The following is a 13,545-nucleotide window of genomic DNA, read 5'->3' as shown; positions in this document are numbered from 1 at the left end:
AAGTTTTTACAAAGCTTCCACAATTCTAAAACCCTAACGGGGTAAATAACGGAATTGACGCGTACTCATACGACAAAAGTATGGAGTATACTTGACCCCATTCACAAATGGGTAAAGTTCCGCATACATACGTTCAAACATGCAAGAATTAAAAACACTTGTACAAATTGAACAAAAAACTTTATATTCAAAAAATTCAAACACCCACGCGGTGCATAATGGCTTTACATAAAGTTCCTAATATATACAAGGGGAAAACAAAAAAGGGGCACACTTGCCAACCTAAACCCTATTTCGTACCGCTGGTACCCGCGTCATCTCCAGCACCACCAGCGGGATCCTCCTCTTCTGCATTGACATAAAGCATCCGCAGCCGATCAACGTAGTCCGCAGCCTCTAAACAGTCGTCCAACTTCTCCACACAAGAGAGGGACGTCTCATAAAAGGAGGCTACGGCCGCGTTCAGGCGACCTTCAGTATCCACGTCCCGAAAACCGGATCGCTCTTCGATAACACCGCCTATGGACATGACGTTCATATGGGAAATGCAACGATTATAACCAGCTTTAAAGCCAGCGTCACGAGCACGCTGCTTGACCAAGTCCAAACCAGCTGCGGTTTCAGGAGCATCCATAATGGCCTGAACAATCTGCAGTAAACAAAGGATAAGTCTCGGATACTAATCCAAGCAAATATAAAGGCAAGGGATACTTACACGCGCGATACCATGCATCCGCATCCATTCACGGTCAGCCTCCAGTTGGTTAAACGAGGAGGTCAGAGCGTCTCTGGCCTCAACGGCAACACTGGCCCGCTCTTCCGCCGCAGTCATGCGGGCTGTGAGGTCAGTAACCGCGACCTCCCGGGTCTGAACCTCAGCCTGTCAAAAAGCAGGAAACAGTTTACTCAGTAAACATTCTCAAAAAGCAGGGAAATATAAAACAAAGGTACCAAGTCATACCTGCAGGCTGGCAACAACTTTATCCAAACGAATGCGCTCAGCATTCGCCTCTTCAAGAGCCTTGGAAGAACGGCTCTCCCTCTCTTTGGCCTCCTCCAGGGCCTTCGCAGTACGGGCCCCCGTTTCCTTGGCCTCTTCCAGCGCTTTCACAGCCAGGGCTTCTGCTTGTTGCGCTTTAACCGCAATTGCCTCAGCTGCAGCTTTCTCTTTGCCCAAGGTAACGTTCGTTGCCTTGGCATTCGTCAACTCCTGACGAGCACGAAACAGATTGTCATTCTGCTTCGCCCAAGATTCATTCCACTTCTTGCGCTCATTGGAATACTTTTCATTCCAACTCTTGCGTTCATCAGAAAGAAGTTTGGCAAGAGTACGAACCTGTTTCAGCTGAGCAGTGGCAACCCACTCCGAGGTCTGCTTCTGCTTCTCAAAAGCAGCTCTATCCTTCTCAAGCTACTCCGCACCCGCACGAGCAGCCTTGATCAACTCTTCCGCTTCGGCCCGCATACGAACCGATTCATCCTCTCTGCGGCCTAACACCTTGTAGTCTTCCAAAATGGCGTTAGCCACTATGGAACTTCCTACTAGCAAGGTGGAGAGTTGATTGATGCGCAACTCACGAGGGGCGGCACGGGCACGTTCCACTTCAAAGGGGGTGCCCAAACCACCCAGAATCTCCTTACACGCAGAAGGGTCGTTGGAAATATCATCCCCCTGCATAACAGTCCAGGGGGGTCGGTGATAAACAGTACTTCGACCCTGGGTAAAGGTGCGGTAATAATACTCCAATTCAGACTCCCCAGGCTGAATTGGAGACCCATCATAACCCGCACAACGGCAGACGAACCGGTACCCTTCTCACCAGCAGGAGACTTCTGCGGCTCAGCATCCTGCTGCCGCACCTCAGCATCAGACTTCTGCTTACCAGCATCTGAAAACCTCAAGTCCAATCCATCACCTTCATTAGGAGAGATCAGATTGTCAGAGGAATCCACAGTGTCGAATATCTGGTCAGCAGTCGTTTCCACCGTCTTCTCCACAGTGGGATCGCGAACCGGACCAACAAAAGGGGCCGTAGGCTCCTTGGGCACAACCGTCTCCTTCGGTACACCCGCACCCGCAGCAGCGGTATGCAGGGGAGACGTAGGGAAGTGAAAGAAAGAATAACCTGCACCTTGGGATTCTGCAACACAAAGAGCAACAATTGTTAAATCCAACATATTGTACATGCAAAACAATGACAAAAGATATACTTACCAGTAACAACCGCAGGTTTCTTTTGCGCCAGAGCCGCCCTTTTGGTCTGCAGTCTCCGACGCTTTGGTTCACCACCACCAGCAGCCTTCTGCTCTGGTCCTCTTTTCTCACCAACAATGGGGGGAACCGCAGCAGTTCCACCCGCAGCCGCACCACTACCTATAACACCCAAACCCTCAAGGGTGTCAGATACTACCACGTAATCGGTATATCCGCGATAACAAGATCGATAGGTACCTGCGGCTTCAGAAACTGAAGAAGGGGCAACTGAGCCTTCAGCCCTCCCCTAGCCACGACCCCGCGTGGTCTTCTTCACCGGTTTTTTCTCTGCATGCTTTTTGGGGATGCGCTTCTCAAACTTCCCCAAATCCGCAAGGATACCTGCATTGAAACAATCAAGAAAACGAACCAAAATGATAAACTGGAAAAACAGATGCAACTTACGAACTACCTCTTGCATCCCCCGGCACCGGGGCATCCAACACTGCGCGCGACGGCACGCGAAAGTTGCTAAGTATTTCTAGGTTGAAGCCTTTCTTCAGCTCAACCGCAATAAGCTCAACCCGGCCCTCGAAATCGGGCTCGAACATTCTCCACAAGCCAACCGCATCCACTGATACAACACATGCATGCAGGTTACTACAAGGATTAGGAAGTAAGGAAAACAACAAAGAGTAACAAACTTACCACCACTCTTTTCCCGCAATACGGGCCTTGCCTTCCTATCCGGTCTAGGGAGCATCATCCGCAACACCCACAGCTGATTGTTATCCAATTTCTTAAGTTCAATAGGCCGCAGCTTAGAGAACCAATCCACAGTCTTTGCGGTGGCAACAGGAATATCTTCATCAGAAACTCCAACGTTGACATTCCTGAAAGACATGCTGGCATAGACCGCACAGGCTTTAACATAGAAGAATTTCTTCTTCCAGCCTGTCACACCCTTAGGAGGTGTCATCAACTTCAAGCTCCCATGCCGTCGAGTAAACGAGAAAAAACCAGTGTTCACCGTCAACTGGTAGAATCGCCGAAAATTTTCAACGGTGATGGGCAAGCCATGAGCACGGAATGTATATTCAAAGTTCCGGATTCGGAACATTCCAAAGGGACTAAGTTGGGAGATATGGAGATGATAATACTCCAACACCTCCGCAACGAACACCGTCACCGGCAACCTAAGGTTGCCGTCGTTGAAAAAATCAGCCCACAAAGTTATATAACCGGCCGGAGCATCGGCACCGGTATCCCCCTCTTGTGGGTAAGTAGCATCCCACTCGTCGGCCATCTGAACGGTGGTCATCAGGAGTTTAAAACCACCCTTTGACCACTTCAACACCGGCAACCCACCACCGGGAACATCAACGTCATCATCTTCGTCTTCATCAGCCGCTACTACCGGCTGTTCAGGGTTTTCACCCTCCACATTGTGTGGACTTGATGGTTCAGCCATCAGAAAATATCGAAGAAACGAAAGAAAGTGAGTAGAAACACTAAACTCATAAAACCTCACCGGAAACTTCAAACAATTGATCGGAGGAGACGAGTAACTTCTTTTCTCCCACCGGCAAATTTTTTGAAATTTTGAACAAGTGAGGGGAAACAACGAACGGTTTCCCCTTATATACCCATCGCAATTAATGCGGAGGGAGAAAACGAATCATCATGTTCAAAAAGAACGAATTGCGCGACACCACGTGTCAAGCGCCGTTTTCGCTGACGGTTATCACGCGCGCGTGGCCGCCCACGCGCCTGACATAGGAGACGTTTACACTCCTTGCTACAGTGCATTTAATGCCTCGGGCAGTGCAAATGTCCTTTCATTTCAGCACATGCCAGAAAGATCTCACCAACTTCCACCAACTCACACGTGAGATCAGCCACGTATGCAACAAAAAGCGACTACATTATCCAATTATAAGCGGCATGCGGTTTCTCTGGTATACCGCATCATAACCCATACCGCATGTCGTTTTTTTTACATACCCCTAAAAATAGGGAAAAATATATATCTCTATACTATAAGGGGGTATAATACCTATCCGCACTATCCACGAGCACACGTGGGATATGCGGACATGACACACACGAGCCCGTTCAGGTGTGTCAGATGCTCAAAACCAGCGTTGTTCTGTGGACTGAACCGCATCTCAGGAACAGGTAAACCGCATTACCTTCATTCTCTTCAAGCTTCAAATCCCTCCTGTCCGGCTCACAACCACAGAGGGTGCATAAACAACTTCTTCAGCACGAAGAAGGAAGGGAATGTACGCGACCGCACATCAGCAACCCTGACTCCTGAACCTTCAAGAGCTACATCCGAGCAACACACCCGCTTCGAGCGAATATGGGAATGCAAAACCGCAGACACTCATGAGTAGCTGCGGACATAACCATAGCTTCCGCAGACTGGTTGCTACGGAAGAGCCAAGCTAACTCCACATCACCGAGCGAAGCTACTTCAAGACAAACTCGGTATTGGAGCGTGAAGGTAAGTGGCTCCAGAAAGAACGCAGATAAGCGCTCTAAACAAGCCCTTGTCGAACAGCAAGCGTCCGAACAGCGGTAACAAGTCTGCTTATGACTTTGTTTGCCCGCCTATGGGCCGCATAGAATAAACAATGGTGGGCATACCCTTGCCTATGACCATGTTTATTTACCCATAGTACAAATCTACATTGTTAAACCAAACATGGCCAACAATGACGCAACGAGGTAACCGCAAAGGACGTGCGGTTACTAGAGAGCTATGACGATGAACACGAAAACCCAACAAAAAAGGGATCGTCATCTCATGACTAGATGCTGAACATAGAGCTTGAGCAAGGCACTTACAAGCATCAACTACTTTTGATCCCGATCTCAGAGATTGATCCAAAGTTTCTTTTCTTCTTCATGCACCACTTCAACAATTGGTTTGAAGACACTCTCAGAGGTTGAAAGTTTGTGCATACCTTCAAACCACCATCTCAGAGGTTGGTTCGAAGTTTGTGCAGCATTACTAACAAGGTCTCCAAGAGACCTTCGACACAACAACAGGTGGCAACCCACCTGGTGACATAAAACGGCTGAGAATTTCGCATCAGACGAAATTCCTTCACCGGTACGGAAGAGGCGTCAGATGACCCTTCCAGACCTCCAGCTTGATTTACATACAGAAAAGACCATCCACATGGTCTAGGATCTTCTCCAGACTCCAAACTACCTTCTAAACACCATAGTCCAGTACTCCTCCCACATACAACTTGTATGTGGCAGCAACACTAGACTGGGGGGACTTGAAGGGGTATGGTCCCAGATCCCGCGTCAGCATCGACCGCGAGTGACCATTACCCTTATCAAAACCCCCACCAGCTAACAACCTACTTGTGCCCGTGCCCGTGCGAGAACGCGTCGACACAAGGGTTGAATCCAATCTATCTAATAACGAAGGAGGACTTACATGGAACATGAGAACGGTAGAGTGATGCGACATAGCATCACATCTGGTGTATGAAAACGGAAGTATTCACAGCGATGCAGCCTCGCACCGCGTCCAGTGAACACTTCTATCAATACAAGGAAGCCTTACCTTAGGCATAGAAGAAGATGAACGTAACGATGCGGCTGGCACCGCATCATATGGGCATTTTCGTCACGATAAGGGATGCAGGCAAACAGTCTCCGCGGACGACGATGCGGCTAGCACCGCATCTCGCGTATTTCTTGATCACAAGCAGGAGACACGGTAACCTCAGACGTTACCGCATGCAGCGATGCGGCTTGCACCGCATCCTATGCACTCAACAAGTGGGACTGACACCACAGTGCAAGTGGCACCAATGGCAGTTACCTGTCAGAGCTACGTAAGCAATGGACTGACGTGGCGTAACCTCCACAACCGACAAGCCTGACACACCTGCAAAGGTGCAGCACGTCGTCAGTCCATCCATCATCCTCCTCCTTCACTCCTCGGCTATAAATACCAACCCGAAACCAGGTTTGAGGTATCTCTTCACAACTCTCTCACTACTACTATCTTACTTTGCTTCCCAAGCAAACTACTGATTCTCACGCCGGAGAGTGGTAACAAGGAGCACCCCCACCCCATCCTCCTTGTTACGAGTCACGGCTTGTTTCCTTGTGCAGGAGATCAACCACCGGTGATCCAGCCAGCGATCCTCGAGAGGAAGGGATTAACCCTTCTTGACGAGACCAGTGTGTTAAACTCTGCCCAGTTAACCATTGTTTCATCAAGTATATTCTCGTATTAACCTTACATCTTGATATGCATAAGGCATTGTTCGGATCATGAACTCCAAAACAGAAATAGGTTATGCACAACCTGAACTTCGAAGAGGAAATGAGTCACCTCGAGCTAGAGCTCTTGGGAAGAACAATTCATCTAGAGTTGGAGCTACAAATAAGAAAAAAAAGTTATCTAGAGTCTAATGAACACATTACCTATGATGAGGAGCTTTATTATACAATTATCCATAAGTTAAAAGAGAATAATCAAAATCCATCATTTGTGCTCTAGTGGTTGGAATGTCTTGGGTTCTCCTTAGAGACCCAAGTTCAATCCCCACTAGTGCCATATTTGGTGGATAAAAGCGATGAAGGTTAGTTCTCCCAGACTCTAGGTCAAGAGTTCAAGCCTGAGTCACCCCGGGTTTTAGTCCACCGTGCGTTACGCCAAAGAGATTCTCTCTTGTGGTGGCGCAAGCCCCTACCACTGGCAGTGGGTGGTATGGTTTCCCGGGTAACGCCGTTAGCCAAACTCTGACGTCAGCGTTGATCCGATTAAGACAACATAGTCTGGCCAGAATAAAGTTAAGACCCTCTATTTAGGAGGGTGTGAGATCTCTCTCAAAACAATGTAAAGAATCTCACCGTTAGAAAAATATAATCAAAGGTAAAATTTTATCATTGTTCACCTTGGCCACCAAACTTTGTTTGGTGGTAAACTTTGCCCTTTAAAGTTTTTTTTTGTCTTTTAGTGAAATGGTTTTTTTCCTCCTAGGTTTTAAAGCTATCAAGCTTGTCCCCTACTTTTTTAAAAGTTATCAAAGGTAAAATTTTATTATTGTTCACCTTGGCCACCAAACTTTGTTTGGTGGTAAACTTTGCCCTTTAAAGTTTTTTTTGTCTTTTAGTGAAATGGTTTTTTTCCTCCTAGGTTTTAAAGCTATCAAGCTTGTCCCCTACTTTTTTAAAAGTTTATACAATATCTTTTTGACCCCTTCACTTTCTATCATGTGTCGAACAGTCAATGTAAGTTTGAGTTCGGACACCAAAGTTTGTTTTGTGATCACAACGGTCTCAAAAATTTTGTTTCTAGTGTTTTAGTTAAAGGGGTTTCTCTTTCCCCTCAAGTTTCAATATTGTTACTTTTCGCATTATAAAAATTTTATACATTATCTCTTTGACCCCATAGATTTTGTAACATGTGTCGATATAAGTTTGACTTCGTATACGTTTTGTGTCGCGTGAGTCATTTGTTGTTATAAATTTCTGTTATGATTTTACGTTATTTTTCGGTTTTGGCCCAGAAAGAACATGGCCAACTACAAAATTACAAGTCATTTACAGAAAAAAAAATCTTTTTAAATTAGTATTAAAATGAGTCAACATGAGAACCAGCAAGACAAGCCTCGTGTCTATTCTCGCTGCCCCATGTGAACACCGCTTCCGTCACCATTACGTCATTTGCTTCTCCTAAATATCTTCATCTTCTCCTTCATCTTCACTTCTCAATTGAATCTAACGAACACCAAAACACCTTCACACCTACCAGAATCACACACACACACAATCAATCGGCAAACACAGGTAACCGTTCTACAAATCCTCCATTTTCGCTCTCAATTTCTCTTAATTTTGATCACAGATTGCATTTGCAGATTCAAAAACGTTAAAACCTAACGTAATTTGACTCTCGTTCGTCAATTTGCATTCAGTGTTGCAGATCGAGCTCTGTAGATGTGTTTGTTTATGTTTCTGATATGTTTTGTGTTAATTGTGTCGTATCGATGATTGTTATGCGTTAGTTTTTGGGATTTTAGCTTGCGATCGGTAGAATTTAGGTTTTTGTTTTTATTTTGTTCATGCATTACGTTTTGATGCGGTAGAATTTGAATCTGATGCTGTTATGTTGCTCAGATTGTATCGTTTTATCATGATGTTAGGGTTTATGCTTCAATTAGGTTGTAGATTCTAAAACTGATCTTAATTTGAAATTTATATGATTGTCTGAATGTTTCTGTTTATGTTTCTGATCTGTTTCGTGTTAATTGCATTGTATGGATGATTATTATGCGCCAGTTTTTGTGAATTTAGCTTCTGATCGTTATAATTTAGGTTTTGGTTTTTGTTTTGTTAATGCATTACGTTTTGATCCGGTAGAATTTTAGCCTGATGCGGTTATGTTGTTCTGGTTGTATCGATTTATCATGAGGTTAGGGGTTATGCTTCAGTTTGGTTGTATATTCTAAAACCGGTCTTAATTTGGAATTTGTATGATTGCATGAATGATTCAGGAAAATAGGTAATCACATTGTTTCATATAGTTTATATAAAGAGAATTTTCTTCTACAGATTTTATGATTTAAGCTTGCGATCGTTACAATTTAGTTTAATTTTCCCGCGTTACATTTTGATCTTGTAGAGTTTGAATCTGATGGATTTACGTTGTTGTTTTTCTGATTGTATCGTTTTATCATGATGATAAGGTTTCCGCTTCAATTCGGTAGTAGATTCTAAAGCTGATCTTAAATTTGGAATTTTATGATTGTATGAATGATTTAGGCAAATAGGCAATCAGTTAGTTTCATGTATAGTTTAAATAAAGAGAGTTTTCTTCTATAGATTAGGTGACTTTACCACTTATTTCAATTTTTTGACGTAAATCTGGTCATTATATGGTTTTGCAGGGTTTGTGTCGTCCCGTGCAGTATCAATTAGGGTTCTATAGGGCCCTGTTTGTACTGACATGGATTATCATGCTAATTATTCAATTTGGGATGGAGTATACTACCATCCGCATCTATTCGGTGTCATTATGCTAACAGCCGCATTGCTTGGTTTTTCGACAAGTTATTTAAGCGGCATTGCTGGTTTTCCTACTTTGCCGTACATGTTACCTTATATAGGAAGTCTTCAAAAGGAAAAAGGCGGTAAGAAACGGATTCGTGTTTACATGGATGGGTGTTTCGATCTTATGCATTATGGGCATGCGAACGCTTTGAGGCAAGCCAAGGCGTTGGGAGATGAATTAGTGGTCGGAATCGTAAGCGATGAGGAAATTATTAAGAACAAGGGTCCTCCGGTTTTATCTATGGAAGAGAGGTATGTATCATTTTTTGTTCCACACTTCCCGTAGGAGTAAAGTACACGGATGATCCTTGTGGTTTACCAAAATTTTGGATTTAGTCCCTATCTTTCCAAAAGTACACAGATGGTGGTTTGCACTTTGTAACGCATTTCGTCCCGAGTGTTTTCCAAAATCACATGGATGGTCCCTGTGTTTTGCACTTTGTAACTCATTCAGTCCCTAACTTGGACACGCTAAAAGCTTTAGATTTGTTCGTTGGGGACTTAATGTGTTACAAAGTGCAAAGTGCAAACCACAGGGACCATCCGTGTACTTTTGGAAAGCTAGGGACCAAATCCGAAATTTTGGTAAACCACAGGGACCATCCATGTACTTTACTACTTTCTTAAGCCTTCTTATGTAAAAAAACGGAAATTCCTGTACTAACTTGGTGTTGAATCGTTTAAAGACTCGCGCTCGTTAGTGGATTGAAGTGGGTGGATGAAGTGATCCCCAATGCACCATATGCTATAACCGAAGACTTCATGAACAGTCTCTTTAACGAGCATAAGATCGATTACATCATTCATGGTGATGATCCTTGCCTGCTTCCCGATGGAAGTGATGCGTATGCGTTGGCGAAGAAAGTTGGTCGTTACAAGCAGATTAAACGCACAGAAGGTGTTTCAAGTACAGATATTGTAGGTCTGCAACTAACTTACATAATCCAGTGGTTCTACTTAATGGTACCGGACTACATGTTGATCCGCTTTATGACATATATTTTCATAATGCAGGACGGATACTCGCATCGATGGAGGATAAACAAGTAAATGGAGAATGTAATGGAATGGGTACGAATTTAGAAACCCATCTGAAATCCAAACATGCTTCTAACTTTTTGCCTACATCAAGAAGAATCGTGCAGTTTTCAAATGCCAAGGTGTGTTTTTGTTTGATAATTAAATTCCGAGTACAATGCCATTTTTGTCCCTGAGGTTTGACCAGTTTTGCGACTTTCGTCCAAAGGTTTGTTTTTCCACATCTGGATCCAAAAGGAATGAAATCTTGCCATTTTCATCCGGCCTGTTAACTCCATCCATTTTTCTCTGCTAAGTCAGGGGTATTTCCGTCTTTTTTGTTACCTTAAAGAGCAATTCGGTCTTTTTCAGGGGTATTCGGTCTTTTTACATAAAGTGAAAAAGACCGAAATGCCCTTTAAGTTAGCAAAAAAGACGGCAATACCCCTGAATTAGCGGAGAAAAATAGATGGAGTTAACCAGCCAGATGAAAATGGCAAGATTTCAAACCTTTTGGATTCAAATGCAAAAAAACAAATCTTTCGACTAAAGTCGCAAAACTTGCCAAACCTCAGGGATGAAAGTGGCATTTTACTCTTAAATTCCTGTAGTCATGATTTGATTCATATTTGTATTTGATGCTGTATTTTTTTTTTTTTTTTTGTATCTGGGTTCAGGGGCCGGGGCCAAATGCGCGTGTGGTGTACATTGACGGAGGGTTTGATCTATTTCATGCTGGACATGTTGAAGTATGTAGCCTGTTGATTTCTTATCTTTATGACTCATTATGATGGTCCATTGGAACTGGTACTTCATATGGTAGCTGTCGCATCGATGGTTTGCGGTTTTGATAATAATATTAATGTGACACGGGTTTTGTATTTCTAGATTCTGAAGAACGCACGACAGCTTGGAGATTTTCTACTAGTGGGCGTCTATACTGATCAAACTGTCAGGTATTTTTTTCTAAAATCTGAATGACATTTGTTGTTTTCAAGCGTTGGAAATTTCGACCTCTTTTCTTATGGATTGGTTGTTTTGTGATATGTTGCATCTCAAACGGGTCAAATGGGTTGGAATTTATGCTCAAATGTGTGTTTTTAATTCATAAAACCAACTAATTAAATCAAAAGGGTAAGACTATTTTTTGAGAAAAAATATGACTTCTTTAATAAAATAGAAAAAAAACATGGCAAAAAGTGTTGTTCAACCAACAGGTGTTCAACGGATCGAATAATAAATTTTCGAATTAATCGAATTTTTATTTTGTTTTTTACCTGAGTTCGTATTCGATTAAGATATGATTTATTCGATTCGAATTCGTATTCGAATTCGTATTCGAATTCGAATTTTATGGGAAATTTGAATATTTTAAAATCGAATTCGAAGCTTGATAATCGAATTCAAATTGAGTCGAATTTCGGATTTTTTCGAATCCGGATTTAATACTAAACACCCACTTCAACCTGACCAAACCTCTTCCCTATGTAAAAGGAGTACCATTTTTACCCATTACCCGACCCGTCCATTTTTCCACCTCTGTCGTTTTCTTCAGTAGTAAAACGTTTGTTCCATTTCATGCAGCCAACAACGAGGGGCACATTTCCCGCTGATGCATCTGCACGAACGAAGTCTCAGTGTTTTGGCTTGTCGATATGTCGATGAAGTTATCATTGGCGCACCTTTGGAAATCTCAAAAGACATGGTATTCGCATTTTGCATTTTAATTATGCTTTGTATTGAGATTAATGGTAACTAAATATTCGGTACTTTTAATCTTGGACAGATAACGACTTTTAACATCTCGTTGGTTGTGCATGGAACCGTTTCAGAGACCAACTATTCTCCCAACGTAAGATGCAATCTTTCGTTCTGGTTATAGTTTTCTCGACATTAGGACTAAAAAGACTAAATTACCCTCGTATTCATTACTTCAGGCCATGGTCGATCCTTACAAAGTACCGAAAAGCATGGGTATTTTCCGGACACTCGAAAGCCCAAAAAACATCACCACCACTTCTGTGGCTGAAAGAATAAAAGCCAATCATGAGATATACCAGGTATGTTTATATCCATATTTCACTTGTGCTTGATAATATTGCTGCATGTAGGGATGAGCAGAAAACTGAAAAAAACCGAACCGCACAAAAAACCGAACCGAAATTTTACGGTTCGGTTATGATTTTGCATTTTATAAAAACTGAACCAAATTGAATAACCGAAAAAATCAAATTTTTAATGTTCATTATATATTGATTTAGGAATCATTAATTTTATTCTTGAATATGAAGTATTTATAATAAAAACGTTAACATGTTTATTTTTCTTTAAAGTGTTTTACTTAATTGCCTACATGAAAATAACAAAATTTTACATAAAAATTGAGTATTATAAAATAAAATTTCCTAATAAAAACTTTGGAGAAACATGAAAATAGAAAATAGAAGGTTAGGTTTATAACTTAAAGAAGATTCTTAAATCTTGGATTATTTTTTTTATTTTTTGTTCTTACGTAATTTTCTCCCAAAAACTGAAAAACCGAAGTTTTGGACTAATTTACCCCTCACTTTGCAGAAGAGAAATGCTAAGAAGGAAGCTAGTGAGAAGAAATTTTATGAAGAGAGGAAGTATATTTCAGGGGATTAACTAATTATATATTTGTTTAGATGCTTAGAAAAATTATGAAGATTGGAAGTATATTTGTGTTGAATCATGCAGTGTTATTGCACCATAATGGTCTTTATTCATACCATCATCTTAGATACATGTGAACCGGGAGACTCGAGTCGAACCCTCGGGTCAGAGGGTGTCGGGAATGACTAGGGTATAGAGGTGGGCAAAAAAACCGGTTTCTTCACCGGAACCGGTAGAACAATAACCAGTTAGTGGTTAATTATAACCGCCGGTTAGTAACTGGTTATAGATATTTAGTATTGGAACTGGTTTTTAATCGATTTACCGGTTAACAAAAAAAAACGAAAAATACTGGTTAATTAACCGGGAAAAAACATATATAGCAAATGAACCTGCTCTACTCGTCCTCTATTGACCTGAACGAAGTTTTAACAACCGTAATGAAAAGGGAATGATGGCAAAAAATTGGGGAATTTACGAAAATGACCAAGAATCATGTTGACTTACCAAATTGGCCATCTCATGCGTCGGAGAAGCAGCGCATCACCGATTACGAGACACCTTTTGCATCTGCAGGGCTTATTCATGCGTCCTTAAATATAGAAGTG

General features: G+C 42.4%; 1 protein-coding gene across 1 annotated transcript; it reads left to right on the top strand.

The window, feature by feature from the left end:
- The first annotated feature begins 7,851 nt into the window (after nucleotides 1–7,851).
- On the top strand, nucleotides 7,852–13,055 carry LOC110939813 (ethanolamine-phosphate cytidylyltransferase). Its single transcript, XM_022181380.2, has 10 exons — nucleotides 7,852–8,023; nucleotides 9,124–9,538; nucleotides 9,973–10,208; nucleotides 10,301–10,446; nucleotides 10,981–11,052; nucleotides 11,192–11,259; nucleotides 11,888–12,008; nucleotides 12,090–12,155; nucleotides 12,241–12,363; nucleotides 12,878–13,055. The coding sequence occupies exons 2-10, from the start codon at nucleotides 9,183–9,185 to the stop codon at nucleotides 12,947–12,949; spliced, it is 1,260 nt and encodes a 419-aa protein (XP_022037072.1). The 5' UTR covers nucleotides 7,852–8,023; nucleotides 9,124–9,182; the 3' UTR covers nucleotides 12,950–13,055.
- The last annotated feature ends 490 nt before the right edge of the window (nucleotides 13,056–13,545 follow it).

Source organism: Helianthus annuus, chromosome 12, assembly GCF_002127325.2.
Source record: "Helianthus annuus cultivar XRQ/B chromosome 12, HanXRQr2.0-SUNRISE, whole genome shotgun sequence".
Taxonomy (NCBI): domain Eukaryota; kingdom Viridiplantae; phylum Streptophyta; class Magnoliopsida; order Asterales; family Asteraceae; genus Helianthus; species Helianthus annuus.
Note: the sequence above shows the minus strand (reverse complement) of the source record. Positions and strands in the feature narration are given on the sequence as shown.

Bases quoted from the DNA above. Each gene is read 5' to 3' on its own strand.
- LOC110939813 (XM_022181380.2), top strand. From the start codon at position 9,183: ATGGATTATCATGCTAATTATTCAATTTGGGATGGAGTATACTACCAT. The intron at 11,260-11,887 runs GTATTTTTTTCT...CATTTCATGCAG, and splicing joins TATACTGATCAAACTGTCAG to CCAACAACGAGGGGCACATT. The intron at 12,156-12,240 runs GTAAGATGCAAT...TCATTACTTCAG, and splicing joins AGACCAACTATTCTCCCAAC to GCCATGGTCGATCCTTACAA.